This window comes from Schistocerca nitens, chromosome 8, assembly GCF_023898315.1.
Source record: "Schistocerca nitens isolate TAMUIC-IGC-003100 chromosome 8, iqSchNite1.1, whole genome shotgun sequence".
In the NCBI taxonomy this organism is placed as follows: domain Eukaryota; kingdom Metazoa; phylum Arthropoda; class Insecta; order Orthoptera; family Acrididae; genus Schistocerca; species Schistocerca nitens.
Genome location: NC_064621.1, coordinates 539,466,842 through 539,489,404, shown reverse-complemented (window position 1 = coordinate 539,489,404; position 22,563 = coordinate 539,466,842). Strand labels below are relative to the sequence as shown.

The 22,563-nt window shown below is 41.0% G+C and overlaps 1 protein-coding gene across 3 annotated transcripts in view; it reads right to left on the bottom strand.

Annotated features, from left to right (window-relative positions):
- LOC126198771 (helicase POLQ-like) overlaps positions 1 to 22,563 on the bottom strand; it is a 111,675-nt gene that overhangs the window by 8,065 nt on the left and 81,047 nt on the right. For all 3 annotated transcript variants that reach the window (XM_049935332.1, XM_049935330.1, XM_049935331.1), the window contains 3 exons: positions 16,691 to 16,864; positions 16,486 to 16,599; positions 1,463 to 1,597 (listed from right to left, as the gene is read on the bottom strand). In XM_049935332.1, the coding sequence (XP_049791289.1) occupies positions 1,463 to 1,597; positions 16,486 to 16,599; positions 16,691 to 16,864 (423 nt within the window). The remainder of the gene's footprint in view (positions 1 to 1,462; positions 1,598 to 16,485; positions 16,600 to 16,690; positions 16,865 to 22,563) is intronic.

The window sequence follows — 22,563 nt, the reverse complement described above, 5'->3', positions numbered from 1 at the left end:
AGATGAAAGTCACTAGGAGCGAGGTCTGGGCTGTACGGAGGATGATCAAAGGCGTCCCAGTGAAATTCATGTAAGAGTTGTTCATTTACATTCTCTGTGTGAGATCAGGCATTATCGTGGAAAAAAACACCACCTTTTGACAGTAATCCTTGGCACTTGTTCTGTATTGCACGGCGTAATTTCTTAATGGTCTTGCAGTAACCATGTGCATTGATTGTTTGGCCTTGTGGTAAGAAATTAATCAGCAAAATGCCTTTTCTGTCCCAAAAAACGGTGCACATGACTTTTCGAGGTGTCAAGATTTGCTTAGGCTTAACCTTCGTTGGGGATGAAGTGTGCCTCCTTTCCATTGACTGCCGTTTTGTTTCAGGGGTGTCGTACGAAACTGAAGTTTCATCCCCTGTGACTATATGAGAAAGAAAACCATCGCCTTATTCATTGTAGCATGTCAAAAACTGAAGTGCACTGCCCATCCATTGTTTTTTGTGTTGTTTAGTAAGAATTTTGGGTACCCAATGTGAGCTAAGTTTTTGAAATTTCAGTTTTTCAGTAACAATTTCATGAATTCGTGATCGTGAGATTTGCGGAACTTCCATAGCAAGGGCACTAAGTGTAAACTTAGGATTGTTCTTAATCTTCTCTTCAATTGTGCGAACCAGTTCATCAGTAACCACAGATGGGCATCCACTTCATTCTACATTTTGCAATTGATCATGTCCTTCATTGAAAAGTCTGACCCATCTTCTAACCATTGAATCATTCATAGCATTTTGTCTGTAAACCTCGCAGACTTGCTGATGAATTTCCTTTGGTTTAACTTTCTTTGCATTTAGATAACGAATCACAGATCTGATTTCACACACGGCACCATTTTCAATTATGGCTGACAATATAAAGAAGCACTACAAAGCACGTCGGCAGCAGCAATCTGAAAATGGCGTACATGTCTTCTCCTCGAGTATGAGTAACTTCCGCGCATGCTCAGAACTGCGATTGTAGTGCTGCCGCAGATAGAAATGGAACTTACTTTATGGATGAACCTCGTATGTTATGATGCACTAAGAGACAGTCATTGGGGGTCATGAAATTGCTACCATTCCATGTCTTTCAATGAATGAACTACTACTGCTACAACTACTACTAATCCTACCACACCATAAACTAACGTGAGCGGTGTGCATCAGTTAGTATGGCACTATTCTCCTTTTAGTATGTAATTATGATGCAGCTAAGATCATTAAAGCCATTACTGATGGAAGTATTGTTATCACAATGACCTGCTACTACCGACAAAATGAGGAAAGTCTGTTGGTATTAGTGCTTAACTTAGGACTGCAATATCACAATCAAGTGGCACGTAGGAAACAACACTTCACCTAAAAGTTAACTTTCCATCACAAAGTATTCATTTAATTTCTTAGCAATTTCTCGTGCTTGCATTTATGAATGCACAAATTCTCACCTTTGCTGCTGAAACAATCTGTTTAGCTACCCGTGTTGGCAAATGGTCAACCATACGAACAAGCTGTTTTGGATCAGCATTTGCAACATCAGTTATGGTTTTAAAACCAGCATTGTACAATTGTTTTGCTCGACCCTGCAAAAGAATGGGTGTGTACAATTTCACATCAACTTACACACAAAAGCAATGGAATACAAATTATGTTATATGGCTGTGTAATTGAAGGACAAAAAAAAGTTTATAGTATCAGAATTATGCTGGGAAGTTGTTGGGGAGTCTAAGCATATGGTTATGTAATTAACAATTTGGTATAGTTACAATACAGCCAAAATATTACAATTAGAGGTACATGAAATTAGCAAAAATAAACTTACAAAATTTAGCATTTTGAAATTTGAATTCAGCATTTATATTTTGTGATGTCTTTATGCATTTAAATGACCCATACATATAAGTTTGACTTTTTCTTTTTAACTATTCACAGTTTTCTTATATAGAGGAAATTGATTATTTATCTAACATAACACCATTGTGTTAGTTCTCATTCAAATTAACAGTTTTAGGCCTATGTACAAATGTTGATCTATTGAATGCAATCACTGAAGTTGCGTCAAATGTCTGGCTTCATTGATCACCTTCTGTCACTTATGTCTAAATTCTATGTTGAGAAATATATCTCCACATCCACACTAATGACAGGAACCCAAATTGCAGATAAAGCAGCCCTTCCAATTTCAGCATATTTATGCTTTTTACAGAGTAAAAATTATATTATATCATGATTTCCATCACATCTCAAGCAGTTAACAAGGTGCTGATATAATGACAAAGTCGCTTAATTTTTTTTTTTCTTTTGCTATATTAACAATAGCACTTTCATTCACCACAAACTGCTGGGCTGAAGAGCTTGCCAATGTTTTTTGTAAAAAATATAAGCTGGGCCTGATGTGCGTTTATTGATTGCTACTCATCGTAAAGATGGCACATTGAGTCGGAGACAGGCACAACTAAAAGACACTTACACTCTAGCTTCTGGCCAAAGTCTTTGTCAGAAAAGGAAACACACACATAAGCAAGCACAACTCACACACAAACGTTATCAAATCTCCGGCAGCTCAGACTGGAATGCTGGTCTGAGCTGCCAGAAATGATGGCCACATGTGCATGAGATGTGCTCTGTTGTCATCTTCATATAGTGATTTTACATATAATTGTGGCTATATTAAAAACAGTACAAGTTGAGTATCTGTATATTCAGATATCTTAGCACTTAAGTAAAGCATCTGTATATTCAAGTATCTTAGCACTTAAGTAATAAACTTCACTGAAATTTACTAGTTTTAATAAATTTTGCTGAAATATACCAATTTCACATTTAAGACAATTTGAAATTGACCAAAAATATGGTGCGCAATACCCAGATAGTACTGGATTAACTATCTTTTTACACTGTCAAAATGTTTCACATTTGTAGCATAAGTGAATTTCATGTAGCTCTAACTATAATTTAGTCTGTGTGTAGCTCCTGAATTACAGCTTACAGAGCGAAAACGGAATATGCTAAGAATGAGATGTCAGTCATCCACAGTGCATTTAGTAGTTGGTGTGTTTTGAACATAGTCAACAAATCACCTTCCAACTTCTGCTGAATGTGGTATAAGGAGCCATGAGGCAAAGAAAGAAAAATGAAGAGAGGTAATATATGAGTTGCTGAAAACAAAGTGTACTAATGTATTATAATTAATGTTTAAGATTTTCCAGGGTGATTTCACAACTCTGTGAATCATATATATATATATCTATTATAGTTACCACCATACACATACTGCAAATTGTGCATGATGATTATGGAAGACATACCTGATTCAAAGAACACCAGTTAGAACTTTTTTACACATATTATTTCTGAATATTTTTAAATTTAAATTACAAAATGTCAATACTTCATTTAACTGGGAGCTGCATAAGCAAAACTGTAAATAATAAGATATCAGGATCAAAAAGTGACAACATCAAGATGATGTAAACTTAGAAGATTATCTTAATCCACTGTTGAACACAGTGCATGTGCTCTAGTGATTAGTTTTGGTAAATCCTATTATCAGTATTAAACTCGTAAAATTGCATAAAATAAATAAATTAATATACACATGATTAAATTAACACACAATAAAAATAAAGCTACATTATGAAATAGAAAGTGGATGTGGGGATTCCTTTATCTGGTTAAAATGGGGATTTTGAGAAAACAATACTATTCAAGGATTATACATATCAGCAGAAAACATGGTAGAAAACACGTCACAACATTTTCCAGAAGTAGTACTTACAAGATGCTCACATTAATAACAAGCACTCTTCAAGAATTTAACACTAACAATGAATGTGTATAACATATTAAATAAAGATGACCTGTTGAGTTGCAGACAGACACAAAGAAAAAGTGGTTACACATTATAGAGTTTGGCCAAAGCCTTCTTCAGCAAAGAAAACACACACTTATTCACACTAGCAAACACACTTCATGCACTCATGACTGCTACCACCAGCAACTCCGACCAGAATGCAACTGTCTGGTGAATAGTAATCTTGAGAGGGGGGGCAGGGAAGGGGTAGGCATAACAAGATGCAGGTGGGTGAGGGGATGGGGGAGAGCACTGTCTGGCAGGGCATGCACTGACTAGCCAAGTGCAACATAGGGAGGTGGTGTGTGTGTGTGTGTGTGTGTGTGGGGGGGGGGGGGGGGGGAAGGTGTGTACATTAGCAGAAGGTGGCAGGCACAGTGGCAGGGGGTGGTGGGGAAAGGAACTGGATGGGTGGGTATATTGGCAGAGGGTGGCATGCAAAGAGCATGAGGAAATGTCAAAATGGAGGGGGTATCACGACAAGGGGATGGAAACTGTTTGGCGAGAGGATGGGACTGGAAGTGGCATAGAGATCAAATCCCTGTGAAAGGCCCAGGTGCCTGACCTACCCAAACCACCCACCCCGCACTTGCTATTCCAGTCCTGTCACCTGCTTACCTTACCCCACAAAGGCCGGGCCAAGTTTGAAAGCAGCAATGTTGTATACACAGCTTTTTATATTGGTATTACAACCAACCAGCTGTCCATCAGGATGAATGGCTACCACCAAACTGTGGCCAAGAGTAAAGTAGACTATCCTATGGCACAACATGCAGCTGAACATAATATGCTTGATTTCAATGGCTGCTTCACAACCCGGGCCATCTGGATCCTCCCCTCCACCACCAGCTTTTCTGAACTGTGCAGATAGGAGTTATCCTTATAACACATTCTCTGCTGCAAAAATTATCTTAGCCTCAATCTAAGGTAACCTACTGTCTCCACACTCTCCAATCAATAGCTCCGCCCCCCCCCCCCCCCCCTTGTCCTATTGCCTCCATCTTTGTGTGCTCCCCTCTGCCAATGCACCCACCTGTCCTTTTCCCTTCCCTGTTCCTCTCCTTTCCCGCTCGCCCCACATCTCCCGATGCTGAGCCTGGTGGTCTCTAGTCACTGCACACCCTGTCAGACATCACACTTCTCTCCCAGCACCCATATCCTGCCATCCCTCCCCCTTTCCCACACCACTCCAGATTGCTATTCAGGTTGACAGCTGCACTCCCATCAGACCTGCTGGTGGTAGTGGTCATGTGTGCATGAGTTGTTCTTGCTTGTGTGAATGTGTGTGTGTTTTCATTGCTGAAGAAGGCTTTGGCTGTATTTATCAAACAATGGAAAGTCCAAGTTGGAATATCAACAATGTTATGAAAAGGGTAGATAGCTCTCATCATAAAAGTGACATGTTAAAACTATTGGCTCTGAGGTGATAATAACTGTTAGTAAACAGTTGAGAGTTAATTGCAACAGACCGCTACATTCTGGTGGGATTGGTAGACTATTAGGGCCTTCTTTTTTTTTTACCATTTTATTTTGTTTTCAAAATTAAAAACCTGTGACTGTAGTAGGTAGTATAATTATTTAATAGTTGCTCTTTAGTAATATTAACTGCATTTAACTGATTTTCAGAAGCTGGTATTCCAATAAAATGGTGATGCACACAAATTTCGGCAGAAAAATCAATCTATTGCATAATTACTCAAAATTAAATAGTCAAATAGTCATAAATGTTATTTTATCCTAAAAGACAAAAACCTGTCTGAAAATTCTTTTCAGTACATCATTAATGAAGCAGGGAGTGATTTACTACTATAACTCACCTTTGTTGTATTTTCTGTAACACATCACTTGCAGTAATTTAAGCAGCACTATAATTAAGAATAATGTTTACGAGAGGTCCTACTTGGAACAATGGGTGTAATTTTCCTTTTCTATTGTATTTCAGTTCATATATGTATTGCTATATTAAGGGTGCAAATTAAAGTAGAACTATTTGCTGACTGTGAAGTCACTTACATAGCCAGCATACGTTACAAAGCCAAATGCCATGTAGGGACTACATGTTATAAATTATTTTGTTTCTCTGTCATTCACTCCATTCATTCAATTTTCACTTTCTTCCTCTACAACTGCTTTTGCTAACCATTTTTTGGGATACACAGCTGCAATTCCTTAACCTTGGCATGTATGGAATCCCAGCAGAAAGTGTAATCCTGCACCCTGGGGAGACGCTGACTGACTGATTAATAATCATTTTGTCACACAGTCATAGTTCTCACTTATAAGGATGAAACAACACCCTTTAGCAAACATTTATTAAAAATATTTACCGCACAAGATTTTTTTGAATGCCACATTTCTTGATTCACAAGAAATCAAAATGTTACCTTAAAATCTCATATGGTGACTGTATGCTTCTATTGTGTTAAAAGAACATGGTGTCTAACATAATTAATTTGTGTTATACTTGATTTTTGTCAGAGATGATGTAGCCTAAAATAGGAGCCTGATGCACTCAATTTGAATTTCTGTCGTCTTCTGATACAGCTTGCTGGTTGTTATTGTAAAACTCATTACAGCCATTTTAACTTCTCATTTCTGTTCTTGCTGGCTTCTTTGACTGACAGATGTTGAACCCAAATGTATTTATATAGAAATAAATGTAAGTATTTGTTAAACATCACATGTGCACACTACATTCTTATTATGTTTCTTCACTCATTGAATTATTTATAATATGAAAAAGCAAATTTAAGTTCCAAGGAATATTTTTAGATACTTTGTAGTGTGATACGTTTTTTTAACATGTAGAAAGGTGACTGCAAGAGACAATGTACATTCTGATTAGTTTTGGTAAAGAAACAAACCTACAGATTTAAATTTATTTTGGAATTACTTTATACGACATCTTATGAAAAAATTACTTTTCTTTTATGCAGTATATTGCCAGAAAAGACAGGTAGTTATGATAGCCCTTATTTTTCGTTCTGAATACGTATGCACACTGTGGACTGTCAAAACGAGATGGGACATGTTAACAGAGTTTTGTAATTATTAATGAAATGTCTTAACAAGTTGTATATGCTTTCTCTGTTTCATGAATTTCTAAGTGGAGAGAGAATAAAGACAATACCAAACTGTGGTACACTGGGAGAAGAGAAAGTATCATCAGTGGAGCAGCACACGCAAGTCAAAGGTCATGTGTTTTTTATACTGGCTTACTCGCATCAAACCAAATGCTTATAATGACTCAACATTCAGCCACCAATGTTTTATCTATCATTAAAGTAGTTTTTTGTGTAGTAATAAATAATTTTCTGTTGTATGTGAGTGAGACACACATGACGACACAATAACAGAACGGTGAGCTGTTAGACAGATTTTTTTTTTGTAAGAACATTTTTATGATGCAGCAACCAATATTCTTGCAATTTAGCAAACCGATTGCTAGATCCTAATATTAATTACTTTAACATCATATCACTTTTTATTTTCAGGTTTTTTGGTGAAACCCACACCATGATAAAAAGACTGCTAAGCAAACAACCATGGATTCCGGACACTAGCAATGTCGAGTTGAATCCTGAAATGGGAGAAACCGATACTCAGAAAGCAGGCTATGACTGATAAGAGTCCATAACAGAAATTTTTAAGAAATTTGCATTGTGGTTTTCAAGAGGTGTTTGAAATTTCAAGAAAGCAGGTAGCAATGTCGGCCAGAATTTCAGAGAATTCGGAAAAGCAGGATGCAATCGCAAACAAAATTTTAAGGATGTCTAACAAAATTTCAGAAATTGCAGCAGATAAGGAAGACAGGTTCCTGTCTGAACTTAACAAACTTTCAGAAGGACAAGATAAGATATTGAAAAAGTTATCCACTGAAATATCAGAGTTGAAACAAGCATGTGGTGGTGTACCAGGGATGGTGCAGAACCAATGAGGCTGTAGAAGTAAAATGAACGCATTTCAAACTATTTTACCCACTTTCCAAAAAATTAGATACATTGCTTCAGAGCAGGAAAAAGTCCTATGTGAACAATTTGAGGGACAAAGGAACCAATTTTTGGAACAGTTTCTGGCATCCAAAAAGGATACCCATACCATAGAAATGGAAGACAATAAGAACAGGCAGCCATTGGGAAAATTATGAATGAAGTGGTGGGCATAGTTGTTCTATCAGTCAGACAGCAACTGAGTTACATAACATAAACAAAAAATTAGCCAAGATTTATTGGTATGCCAAAATACTGTGAGGGAACATATCAGGAATGTAAAAAATAACTAGCAAATGTAAAGGTTATTGTGCAAATGGTAGCACAAGGTTCTGAAAATAATTTAATTCCTGAACCAACATTGAGCGGGCTGCAGCAAACGCAAGCCAAGCCCAAGACTATGCTATTGCACGATACTCACGACGATGTGGAGGACGTGCTGCTTTTATGCTGCAATGTTACTACAGGAGAATTTAAAATGCCATCAGAAATTCCAAACATTTTTAACAGGCAAGAAGTCTATTCACCCTATCATACCCATTCATGCATTTCATGGAGCTATGCCAAAATCATGTTCAGATAGGCTAAAGATAGGTTTCGTCACTGTTTACATCCAGGAAGACACTGAAATGTGGCCCAATGAGGCTGTGGAATACTGCAAACCATAGAGTGAATTTATAACAGAGTGTTTAACCCGGAGCTGTTCCGGGCCTGGTTGGGCAGTTTATGCAAATACTTCAGCAAATACATTAAGGTGAAGTTCTGATCAAAAGGCAAAAAAATAGAATGTTTTTACTAAAATGACAGTTTTACTGGTTTGTAACAACACCAGAGAAGGGAAGTTGCTACTCACCATATAGCGGAGATGCTGAGTCGCGATAGGCACAATAAAAAGATTCACACAATTAAAGCTTTTGGCCATTAAGACCTTTGTCAGCAGTAGACACACATACACACACGCGCACACACAAATACACACTCACATAAATGCGACTTGAACACACTCTGAGTGTGGTCTCAGCTCTCTGAGACTGCAGATGTTATTTCATGTACTGTACATCCAGGAATTTCTATTATTGTTTTACTTTAACTTGGTACCTTTAATTTTCAGTAATACTTAATCTTTGGGGAATAAACTTCATGGCACAAAAAGAAGTTCTTTTACTGACAAACCAGAATTTCTTGTTCTCTTTAAATGGTATCACTTAGTATTTTATTATATCTAAAAACAAAGATGATGTGACTTACCAAATGAAAGTGCTGGCAGGTCGATAGACACACAAACAAACACAAACACACACACAAAATTCAAGCTTTCGAAACAAACTGTTGCCTTATCAGGAAAGAGGGGAAGGAGAGGGAAAGACGGAAGGATGTGGGTTTTAAGGGAGAGGGTAAGGAGTCATTCCAATCCCGGGAGCAGAAAGACTTACCTTAGGGGGAAAAAAGGACAGGTATACACTCGCACACACACACATATCCATCCACACATATACAGACACAAGCAGACATATTTAAAGACAAAGAATTTGGGCCAACTTGAATTTTGTGTGTGTGTTTGTGTTTGTTTGTGTGTCTATCGACCTGCCAGCACTTTCATTTGGTAAGTCATCATCTTTGTTTTTAGATATATTTTTCCCACGTGGAATGTTTCCCTCTATTATATTAGTATTTTATTACATGTACACTATACATAAATGCCATTATGGGTGTGTATGTAAGTATCAAGTAACAGGATCAGAAGAATCTGTTGCTTACTGTATCTGAGCTGCCTATAAGGATTTATACGTTGCCTTAATATTCCAAGGTAGCATCAGAGGTGAACCTGTGCACTACTCTTCCACTTCAACATGAATCAAATATCAGCAACAGCTCTATTGGTTGTATAAGAATAGCAGTTTATGAGGAAAGTAAGGGATTCTTTGACTATACTCTCCACCTATTTGATACAGTAGTCACAATTCAGTACAAATTAAAGGAGTAAGTTATACATGTATCCTGCTCGGATGCAACCTTATTCCCTGTTAAATAAATACATACATCGATGGTGAAGACTGTAACGATGGACTGGTTTATTTAATATAAAGCACAATTCTAACATTTCCCTGAATAGAAAATCAGTGTATTTGATCCAGTGAGATTCAAATTTCTTTTATACTCTCATACAAAATTGTTTCCCACTTCATATTGTGGTGTCACCGCCAGACACCACACTTGCTAGGTGATAGCCTTTAAATTGGCCATGGTCCGGTAGTATACGTCGGACCCGCGTGTTGCCACTATCAGTGATTGAAGACCGAGCGCCGCCACACGGCAGGTCTAGAGAGACTTCCTAGCACTTGCCCAGTTGTACAACCGACTTTGCTAGCAATGGTTCACTGACAAAATACGCTCTCATTTGCCGAGACAATCATTTAGAATAGCCTTCAGCTACATCATTTCCTACGACCTAGCAAGGCGCCATATTCAGTTACTATTGATATTGTGAATCATGTACCGTCCAGAGCGACGTTCATCATTAATGGATTAAAATTAAGTATTCCACCAGCTACGTCCGTTTTTCTAAATTCTAATTTCCTTGTCCTGTTCCAGACCTCACGCCAGCCTGCATGAGCTAAAACGCGTGCATTTCGGCCTCCTCTAGTAACACGGTGTTGGCTCTCCTGCCAACCACAACATTGGCGACGAGGCAAAACCGCGTTCTTCTCTAAACTGCCCTGATTTACTTGTGTAATGGCTTCGCCACAATCTCCAGATGTACTGTCCGAATTTTATCACTTACAGAATCAGCATATGCAGGCATTACTGGATGCCCTTGGACAGCTCGTCCAGGGTCAACGTGCAATGCAAAACAATGCGGCAGCCGCCGCTCCAACGCTAACGCAGCCACAACAAGCTGCTGCACCAACTTTTCGACCTTTTGATGCTGCACTGGAAAGCTGGACGGAGTGGTCACGCCAATTTGGTTTCCATCTCGCCGCCTACAGAATTCAAGGTAACGAGCGGCAGCCTTATCTCTTATCATCGGTCGGCGTACATGTGATAGTCAAATTATTTCCCCGATGCGACGTAGCAACTCTGTCCTACGAAGAAATTTTGTCTGCATTAGATGCATATTTCAAAGAATCAGTCAATGTAGTTGCGAAAAGGTATCCCTTCTTTCGTACAAAACGTACGGCAGGTCAGACTAATCGGGAGTGGGTTGCAACCTTGCAAGGCCTTACTAGGGATTGTGCTTTTGAGTGTCAATGTGGACTCCCTTATTCAGATACTATGGTACGTGATGCAATTGCACAGAACATTTCTGATGTTCGTATAAGGGAACAGATCTTGAAACTAGTCAATCCCTTCCTTCAACAAGTGATGGACATATTGGATTGGCAGGACACACTTGACTTTGCTCAGGAATCATTTGAAACTTCACCAGCCGTGTGTCAGGTTAACCGGCCCGCCAGGCGACCTGCACGGAGCAGTAAACAGCCCTCGTGCCCGGCCGCGCCGCTGCCGCCAGGCTCTCGGCCACGTGTGCCGCGCCGGCAAGCAAATGCAGTGCTCAAATCCTGCCCGCGGTGCGCTACTAGACATTCGCGTGAGAATTGCCCGTCACGCCAAGCTATTTGCTTTTATTGTCATAAAAAAGGACATGTTCAGCGTGTTTTCCAGAAAAAGCTCAGATTGGAAACTCAAAACCATTCCAGGCCCTTTGCTTCGCGCCGGAATCGGAATCGAACCAAGGATACTCAGGCTCGCGAAACTTCGCCCATGGAAATTCATGTAGTTCATTCCACTCCACCCAGTGCCACTCTCTCTAACAGTGACTGTGTTAGTCCCACAAATAGTGTGCATCGACATCATCGGAAATCCCGTCGAGTCGCAAGTGATTTTGTACCAGTGTCAGTTCACGTTGCACGGGACAGTCGCACTTATCGTCAGCAGGACAATAAACTTTTTGTCGACTTGGACATTAACGGCAAAGTGATACCATTCCAGCTTGATACCGGAGCTGCAGTTTCACTGATCAATCAAGACACTTACAAACAGCTGGGCACACCTCCGTTGCATGCCGCAAATGTTAAGTTAACTAGCTATTCAGGTCAAGAGATCCCTGTGTTAGGACAGTGCAGCCTTCTTGCAACATACAAAGGACAAACAAAACTTGTGTCATTTTACGTCCTTCGTTCTTCTTCTGCAGTGAACTTGTTTTGTTTTGATTTATTTCAGTTGTTTAACTTGTCTATAGTGAATCAGGTCCTATCAGTGAACCAGACTGTGCCTTCAGACAGTGTTTCTCGTCTATGTGAAGAATTTGCAGACATTTTTGCACTGGGCCTTGGTTGCGCTAAGAACTATAAAGCACATTTGGAACTGAAAGTAAACGCGCAACCGAAATTTTTCAGAGCGCGCAATGTTCCCCACGCGTTGCGTGATGAGGTCGCAAAAACATTACACAATCTGGAATCACAAGATATACTTGAAAGTGTGCAGGCTTCTCTCTGGGCATCACCCTTAGTAATTTTGCCAAAACCTTCGGGAAAATTGAGACTTTGTGTGGACTTCTAGGCAACAGTGAATCCACAGCTAGTTATTGCAACTTTTCCTTTACCCCGGAAGATCTTTTTGACAAACGGTGCCCGGGTAAATATTTTTCGAAGTTGGACGTAGCATATGCGTACTTGCAAATACTGGTGGACGAAGAATCCCAGTGCGTTTTGGTGGTTAACACGCATCTTGGTTTGTATCAATTCAAACGACTGCCATTCGGGTGTGCATCCGCCCCTGCATTGTTTCAGCAATATCTACAAACTGTTTGTGCGTCGGTCCCTACTGCAGCAAACTATCTGGACGATATTGTGATATCCGGAAAGACGGAAGAAGAACATTTAGCCAATCTCAGAACATTATTTCAGGTCTTGCGACAAAATGGTCTTCGCTTGCGGAAGGACAAATGTGTGTTTTTTGCTCGTGATTTGCCATACCTGGGACATGTACTCAATGCCCAAGGCATACATCCCAGTCCCACGCACCTTCGTGCCATACAAGACTTGCCTTCGCTGCAGAATTTGAAGCAGCTACAGAGTGTGCTGGGAAAAATAAATTACTATAACAGATATGTGCCACATGCCTCTTCCACTTCAGCTCCGCTTCATCGCTTACGCCGTAAAGGTGTTCCGTTCGTCTGGACGACGGAATGCGAACACGCCTTTCGCCAGTTGAAATTGGCGTTGCTTTCCAATACTTGCCTTACGTCATTCAATCCCCAGAAACCCCTTTTGGTGATTGTGGATGCATCGGATTTCGGGATCGGTGCTGTGCTTGCGCACAAAGATGGATCGCACGGTCGCCCTATTGCCTTTGCGTCCAAATTGCTCTCGTCTGCGCAAAGAAATTATTCGCAGATCGATAAAGAAGCATTGGCTCTCGTATTTGGTGTTACAAAGTTTCATGATTTCTTGTATGGTCGTCACTTTACCATAATCACAGACCACAAACCTTTGACATCGCTTTTTCATCCGACCAAGCCTGTACCTCCACGTACAGTGCAGAAATTCATTCGCTGGTCTATTTTCCTCTCGCAGTACCGTTACGATATCTTGTATCGGTCCACTGCTAAGCACGGAAACGCTGATGCGTTGTCCCGCTTGCCTGTTGCTGGGGCAAACGATTCCTCCGAACTTGCTTGCATGTTCACTGATGCGGAAATCGATGACATGGTCGAATCGTTTCCGATTGATTTTCGTCGTGTCGCTACAGCCATTGCTGCCGACCCCGTCCTTGCTACCGTTCTGCGTTTTGTTGCTACGCAATGGCCCTTGTCAAAGTCACGGATTGGGGATCTGTTTGTTCGCTGATTTTTTGCTCACCAGGAGAGACTTTTTGTTCAACGTGGTGTTTTGCTGTTGCGTTCTGATAATGATCAGTCCAGGGTCGTGGTCCCATGTTCGTTACAGTCCTCTGTCTTACAGCTTCTCCACCAAGGACATTGGGGTATAGTGAGAAGGAAACAACTTGCTCGTCAGCACTGTACTTGGTTCGGAATCGATGCCGCGATTACGAATATGTGCTCTTCTTGCATGGTGTGTGCCGAACAACAATCAGCAACACCGCGGAAATTCTTTGCATGGCCAAAAGCCACTTCCCCTTGGCAACGCATACACATCGATTTTGCTGGTCCATTCTGGAATGGTCGATGGTTTGTTGTGGTAGATTCATTCAGTAATTTTCCTTTTGTTGTCCGGATGACTTCCACGACGTCATCTGCCACCATCCACGCGTTATCTGCTATCTTTTGCATTGAAGGTCTTCCACAGACTATTGTTTCCGACAATGGCCCACAATTCATGTCTGCAGAATTTCAGTCATTCTGCAAGGCCAATGGTATTCAACATCTGACGTCCGCGCCGTTTTCGCCACAGTCAAACGGTGCCGCTGAACGATTGGTCAGGACTTTCAAGTCACAGTTGTTGAAGTTAAAAGAGTCGCATTCTCGGGAGGACGCGTTATTGCTCTTTTTGTCCTCGTATCACTCTCAACCCCGAGATGGTCGCTCGCGGGCTGAGATGCTCCACGGTCACCCTCATCGAACCTTGTTGTCTTTGCTACATCCGCCGCATCAGGTTCCTGTGCAGCGGCAGACACCTGCTTTTGCCACAGGCGACGTTGTCTACTACCGCCACTACCGAGGTTCACGGCGTTGGCTCGAAGGGCGCATTCTTTGCTGCCTCGGACGTGCTATGTATCTGGTTTTGGGGGCCTCTGCTGCGGTGCGCCGGCATCTCAACCAGCTGCGCCTCTGTCGTCGCACGGGATCTGCCACTCGCCGTCTGCTTTCAGCGACTGTGCCGTCCGGTCAGCGCCCTGGGGACCCATCTACTGGCTCGCCTCAGCCCCAGGTGTTACCGACGCTGCCTTCCATTTTGCCCTATGGCGACGCGCCACCGCCTGTTCTCCCGCCGGCGACGCCTGCAATGGACACTTCGCTGCAACCGCCGGGCGCCTCCCTGGGTCACGCGCTGCCTATCGCTTCCCGGGACCAGTTGTCCGCCGACATGTAACTCTTGCCGGCTCCGGACCATGTGTCGTCTTCGCCCGTCGGGTGCCCCGCCCGATGGAGGTCGACCCTTCGATCCCTCCTGTCTCTCTACGGGCGCATACACCGCATGTTGGCGTGCACCCTGGAGCAGGTTTTCAGGCGTTTCCTAGCTCCCCGCGGTCCGAATGGCAGGGTGCGGGTGTCACAGCCTCGCCTGTTGTTAGGCTCCCCACCTCGTCGCATACGTCAACATGGGGTCCTCCCCACGCCGGGCGGAAGCCTTATACCACAACTGTACGCCAATTTGCGGGAGAGGAATGTGGTGTCACCGCCAGACACCACACTTGCTAGGTGGTAGCATTTAAATCGGCCGTGGTCCGGAAGTATACGTCGGACCCGCTTGTCGCCACTATCAGTGATTGAAGACTGAGCGCTGCCAAACGGCAGGTCTAGAGAGACTTCCTAGCACTCGCTCTGTTGTACAACCGACTTTGCTAGCGATGGTTCACTGACAAAATATGCTCTCATTTGCCGAGAGGATCATTTAGAATAGCCTTCAGCTACATCATTTCCTATGACCTAGCAAGGCGCCATATTCAGTTACTATTGATATTGTGAATCATGTACCGTCAAGAGCGACGTTCATCATTAATGGATTAAAGCTAAGTATTCCACCAGCTACGTCCGTTTTTCTAAATTCTAATTTCCTTGTCCTGTTCCAGACCTCACGCCAGCCTGCATGAGCTAAAACGCGTGCATTTCGGCCTCCTCTAGTAACACGGTGTTGGCTCTCCTGCCAACCACAACACATATAATATATATTTACAGTTTACTATGGTTTAACATCTTATCCAGAACAAGATCATTCAAGGAGCAGCACAAATTTGGATCGGTGAAAGAAAACGGACATGACCTTTTCAAACGAACTGTCCCAACACTGATGTTCAATGATTTAGGAAGACCACAGAAAACATAAAACTAAACACCTGTATGAGGATTTGAGCCACCTCCCAATGGCAGTCCAGTGTCTTACCATTGTGCCACCTTTCTTTGTCGGATGAGCTCATTTTCTTGTGTTTGCAATTTAGTTACTTACAATATTCCTTAACTAAAATGCAACATATGGAAACTGAAGCCCATTGCTACAAGCCAGGCAAATTTGAATCTACTTATCATTCATTAGGGTACCTAGTCAAATGACTCAAATGCTGTCCCACAATTTAACAGTATGTGATCTGCTGATCCTTGCATTTCACCATTTGGTTATGACAGCAAGAAAACATTTCTTGCAAAAAAAAATGTGTCACCATAGGTTGCTCATTTCTCTTTGCTAAAATGAGATCTAACCATTGTGACAGTTGTTTTTAGTGTCTCCCTAATCATGGCAGTTTTATTTGATATGCCATGCTCTGATGAGACACTGTGTAGCAGTATTTGTAAGCCATCAATGAGGCCCACTAGAGGACGATCTCTGGCAGTGGGCAGGAAATAAGGCTTTTTCTTTGTAGGTACCATCTGAGCTACAAGTAAGCCATACTTAACACTTCCTCGCTGCTCTGGTACCAAATTGAGATTTCTCTACTGCAGGAATGTACTCACCCTTTTCACAGCAGGGAGTTCCATAAGAGGGATAAGTTCAAGTGTGCAACAATGTGATAAGCGCTGTGTGAAACTTGACAAAAGATCTTTAAATGCCCAGAACTCTGGTAACTCCTGGAAGCCAGAAACAAATATTATGTTAATAACAAGAATATAATATAAAATTACAGAGTTCTCAGACATTTCTGGATGGTACCTAACTTACCTCACAGAATCGCATAACACACGAAGCAAATGTTGATGAATTAACCATCAAGGTTTGAACAAATCCTCTTGGTAACTGAAATTTTTCTGCCACCACCCACACTGGAGTTTCATTCCAAAGCTCATATATAATTAAAGTTAAATAGAATCTTTTTATTACTCTTTCTGGCAGTGACTAAAAAAAAGAGAAAATTGTATGCTAAAGTTTCTGTGCAAATTTCTGACGAGAGAAAACAGTACAGTAAATAAAATACTAAAAATATGGTCTACTGGCAATTCCACATGAAGAGATTTGTATTTATTTGGAAATGCTACAACATCACTGGAGAATTGAGATTAAACATTTTTTTTCTTTCTTTTTTTGGGATACGAGGATTTGTAATCATGGTTTAGATATTTCTGAAAGTCTCATAAATAAAACATCAAACCAAAAAGAGGAATTGCTTTCAACACTTACTATTTGTTGCTAATATATTTTACACTGTTGTAATTTTTCACATTTACAATCCACTCTTAGGCAGGCAGGAAAGGGCATTGGTGGAAAATTTTGTCAAAGTTATGAAAATCTACAAGGTGTACAACTTTGCTTCCGCCGTTTGATGACAATGGTAAGAAGCGGTCGAAAGAAACAGATCGCAGATGTCAGGGAGTTAGCATGGACCTCGGCCAACATAACCTCATTCAAACATTAGTTGATTTGTGTCTGCATCATAAAGTTGTTCTTGATTAAAAATGTCAGTTTAAGAGCCTAATTCTCATCATTTATGGGAAGTGTTACTGTTTTGTTACAATATGAAGAAAACAGTGGCAGAGTCTCATCAAATGCTCTCCAGTACATATGGTAAGGAAGCTGTTAGTGAAAGAAAGTGTCTTGGGTGGTTTCAATGCTTCAAGAAGGGTGATTTTAACGTCGTAGACTGCCATAGTGGTGGAAGAGAGAATGTTTTCGAAGATTCAGAATTGGAGACATTGCTGAGTGAAGACTCGCGTCAAACTTAAGAAGAATTGGCACGATTAGTGGGAGTGACACAGTAAGCCATTTCAAAACATTTCAAGGCTATATGCATGATTCAGAAAGAAGGAACTTGGGTCCTATGTGAGCTGAAACCAAGAGACGTTGAACGGCATTTGTGTGTTTGTGAACAGTTGCTTCAGAGGCAAAAACGGAAGGGATTTCTGAATCGCATTGAGACCGGGGATGAAAAATGGGTTCATTACAATAACCCTAAATGCAAAAAATCATGGGATTATCCTAGCCATGCTTACATGTTGATTGCCAAACCTAATAATCACGGCTAGAAGATCATTCTCTGCATTTGGTGGGACTAGCTCGGTGTCATGTACTATGAGGTGTTAAAACCAAGTGAAATAATCACAGGCGCTGGTTATCAAATGCAATGCATTTGAGCAGAGCATTAAAAGACAAATGGCCACAATACAGTGAGAGGCACAATAAACTGATTTTGTAACACGATGATGCTCGATCCCACATTGCAAAAGACGTCAAAACGTAATTGGAAATGTTAAAATGGGAAGTCCTACCCCACCAACAGTATTCTCCAGACATTGCTCCCTCTGACTATCACCTGTTTAGATCAATGGTGCATGGCCTGGCTGACCAACACTTCCGATCTGATGAAGAAGTCACAAATTGGATCAATTCATGGATCACTTCAAAAGATGAACAATTTTTTCAACGCGGAATTCGTACACTGCCTGAAAGATGGGTGAAAGTAGTGGCCAGCGATGGAAAATACTTTGAATGATACATGTGTAACCAATTTGTTTCTTAAAGCCTCAAATGTTGGGAAAAAATGGCGGAAGCAAAGTTATGCACCTTGTGCTTCTTTGTGTTTTTCCAAGGCACCGTCACAAATTTTCCTCAGAAAATATATATGCTCAAAAAGGCCAAAAACATTCAGCTTTCTTTCACTTTTTCTACCCCTCACTTGAAAACATTATTCTGTACTAAATTAAGCAAGTCTACATTTCTTACAATTTTTATCGTGATGATTTTGTTTGCCTCAAACACTGTCTGCGAGCAAGTGCACCCTGAAACAATAAAACTCATTATACTTGCAGGTGGAGCTCTTGGTTTGTTCCCCTAACTTTCCACCACTATCATCTCCTACTGACCCTACCTGGTTTTTATGATGTGTGGTTTTTAAGTTTTATTTTTGACACTGTAAGGATTATAGTGTGCTGGAGTGTGCAAGTGCAATGACAGAACTGAAACAAATATTTTGTATAGAAAGTTTGCAAACGGAGTATGGGGTTCAAATGGCTCTGAGCACTATGGGACTCAACTGCTGTGGTCATAAGTCCCCTAGAACTTAGAACTACTTAAACCTAACTAACCTAAGGACAGCACACAACACCCAGCCATCATGAGGCAGAGAAAATCCCTGAACCCGCCGGGAATCGAACCCGGGAACCCGGGCGTGGGAAGCGAGAACGCTACCGCACGACCACGAGATGCGGGCAGGAGTATGGGGCAATCATTACTATGGGAGAACATTAATAACAGTTCGCAACAGATGTCAGCGGAAATTTTGATTGCTGGCAATGAAGAGAGGGTTCAAAAAGGAAAAGCGTAACAATTATTTTCATCTATACCTATCTGCCTTTGCAATCAAAACTATTTATTTTTTTACGTGAATTGGCGATAACATTAAGATGGTAAAAACTCACTTCTGAAGGCTAAATGCAATTTCCAGCACCGTGTTCAGAAAACAAAATTGTAAGAAAATACACTGTAAATCATAAAGGAATTCAATGATGAGTTTGGACAAGTGATGAGTTCAACTAGTCCTAGATTTAACAGTAGTGAAATTCACTCCTGAAATTCAGCTGAACTGTGATAGGTATGATTTACTACCTATGACAGTTAAGTTGAATTTCAGAAATAAATTTCAGTATTTGAAACTGTAGTTCATCATCAAATATAAAATAAATATAAAATAAATATAATTTTTTCCTCCATGAATGAAATTGGAGCAGCCATGCAGGAAATTTCTTTTTGTCAAAAATAATGCCTGCGCCCCTCCCCTCCATGAACCATGGACCTTGTCGTTGGTGGGGAGGCTTGCATACCTCAGCGATACAGATAGCCGTACTGTAGGTGCAACCACAATGGAGGGGTATCTGTTGAGAGGCCAGACAAACGTGTGGTTCCTGAAGAGGGGCAGCAGCCTTTTCAGTAGTTGCAGGGGCAACAGTCTGGATGATTGACTGAGCTGGCCTTGTAACACTAACCAAGTCCGCCCCCCGGTAGCTGTGTGGTCAGCGCGACAGCATGTCATTCCTAAGGGCCCGGGTTCGATTCCCGGCTGGATCGGAAATTTTCTCCGCTCAGGGACTGGGTGTTGTGTTGTCCTAATCATCATCATTTCATCCCCATAGACATGCAAGTTGCCGAAGTGGTGTCAAATCGAAAGACTTGCACCAGGCGAACGGTCTACCTGACAGGAGGCCCTAGTCACACGACATTCACATTCAACACTAACCAAAACGGCCTTGCTGTGTTGGTACTGCGAACGGCTGAGAGCAAGGGGAAACTACAGCCGTAATTTTTCCCCGAGGGCATGCAGCTTTACTGTATAGTTAAATGATGATAGCATCCTCTTGGGTAAAATATTCCGGAGGTCAAATAGTCCCCCATTCGGATCTCTGGACGGGGACTACTCAGGAGGACGTTGTTATCAGAAGAAAGAAAACTGGTTTTCTACGGATCGGAGCATGGAATGTCAGATCCCTTAATCGGGCACATAGGTTAGAAAATTTAAAAAGGGAAATGGATAGGTTAAAGTTAGATATAGTGGGAACTAGTGAAGTTCGGTGGCAGGAGGAACAAGACCTCTGGTCAGGTGAATACAGGGTTATAAATACAAAATCAAATAGGGGTAATGAGGGAGTAGGTTTAATAATGAATAGGAAAATAGGAATGTGGGTAAGCTACTACAAACAGCATAGTGAACACATTATTGTGGCCAAGATAGATACGCCTACCACAGTAGTACAAGTTTATATGCCAACTAGCTCTGCAGATGACGAAGAGATTGATGAAACATATGATGAGATAAAAGAAATTATTCAGATAGTGAAGGGAGATGAAAATTTAATAGTCACTGGTGACTGGAATGCAATAGTAGGAAAAGGGAGAGAAGGAAATGTACTAGGTGAATATGGAATGGGAGTAAGAAATGAAAGAGGAAGCCGCCTGGTAGAATTTTGCACAGAGCATAACTTAATCATAGCTAACACTTGGTTCAAGAATCATAAAAGAAGGTTGTATACATGGAAGAAGCCTGGAGATACTGGAAGGTCTCAGATTTTATAATGGTAAGACAAATATTTAGGAACCAGGTTTTAAATTGTAAAACATTTCCAGGGGCAGATGTGGACTCTGACCACAATCTATTGGTTGTGAACTGTAGATTAAAACTGAAGAAACTGCAAAAAGGTGGGAATTTGAGGAGATGGGACCTGGATAAACTGAAAGAACCAGAGGTTGTAGAGAGCATTAGGGAACAATTGACAAGAATGGGGGAAAGAAATACAGTAGAAGAAGAATGGGTAGCTTTGAGGAATGAAATAGTGAAGGCTGCAGAGGATCAAATAGGTAAAAAGACGAGAGCTAGTAGAAATCCTTGGGTAACAGAAGAGATACTGAATTTAACTGATGAAAAGAGAAAGTATAAAAATGCAGTAAATGAAGCAGGCAAAAAGGAATACAAACGTCTCAAAAATGAGATCAACAGGAAGTGCAAAATGGCTAATCAGGGATGGCTAGAGTACAAATGTAAGGATGTAGAGGCACATATCACTAGGGGTAAGATAGATACTGCCTACAGGAAAATTAAAGAGACCTTTGGAGAAAAGAGAACCACTTGCATGAATATCAAGAGCTCAGATGGAAACCCAGTTCTAAGCAAAGAAGGGAAAGCAGAAAGATGGAAAGAGTATACAGAGACCTTCCAGTATCTCCAGGCTTTTTCCATGTATACAACCTTCTTTTATGATTCTTGAACCAAATGTTAGCTATGATTAAGTTATGCTCTGTGCAAAATTCTACCAGACGGCTTCCTCTTTCATTCCTTAATCTCATTCCAGCATCTATAATAAACATAAATGAGCTAATTTTCAGAATTATTCCAAATCTTCCCAGGAATGAAACAATGCATGAAGTATTAACACCCATGTGGATTCTGATACAGGTTAATTCTAATGTCAAAGTACGGTGGTTTACGATTCTCTTTTCTTCACGAGTTTTTTTAACTATACATTCCACTCACAGAAAACTGGCATTGATAGACATAAATTAGCTTCCCTCTGCAGTTTCATGAGTAGGTGATGCCATTCAAATCAATTTAATGCTTACCCTACAGTAAGAAAGTAGCAGAAGAAATCTAAGGATTATCCTTGATACAAAATCAATTTTATTAAGACTGTAATGCATAAAAATAATTTGTTGTAAGAGTCTTGGTGTATATATTGGCAGGTATCCTGTATTAGAGAGGAAAGCTTGGTTGTGTAGAAAGCAATATGAAGCACGTTAAGACATTCAAATACTTACAAAATGACTAATAGACACTCTGAAATCACTACCCCCCCTCCTCTCTCTCTCTCTCTCTCTCTCTTGCAGACTATGCCTCCCTCTGTCTCTCTCGCAGACTACCCCTCCACTGGCAGGTCGATTCTACATCTACATCTATACTCTGCAAACCACCATGAGGTGCACTGGTAAAGAGTACGTCCCATTGTACCAGTTATTAGGGTTTCCTCCTGTTCCATTCACACATGGAGCATGGGAACAATGGTTGTTTGGATGCCTCTGTGTGTGCAGTAATTACTCTAATCTTATTCTCAGAATCC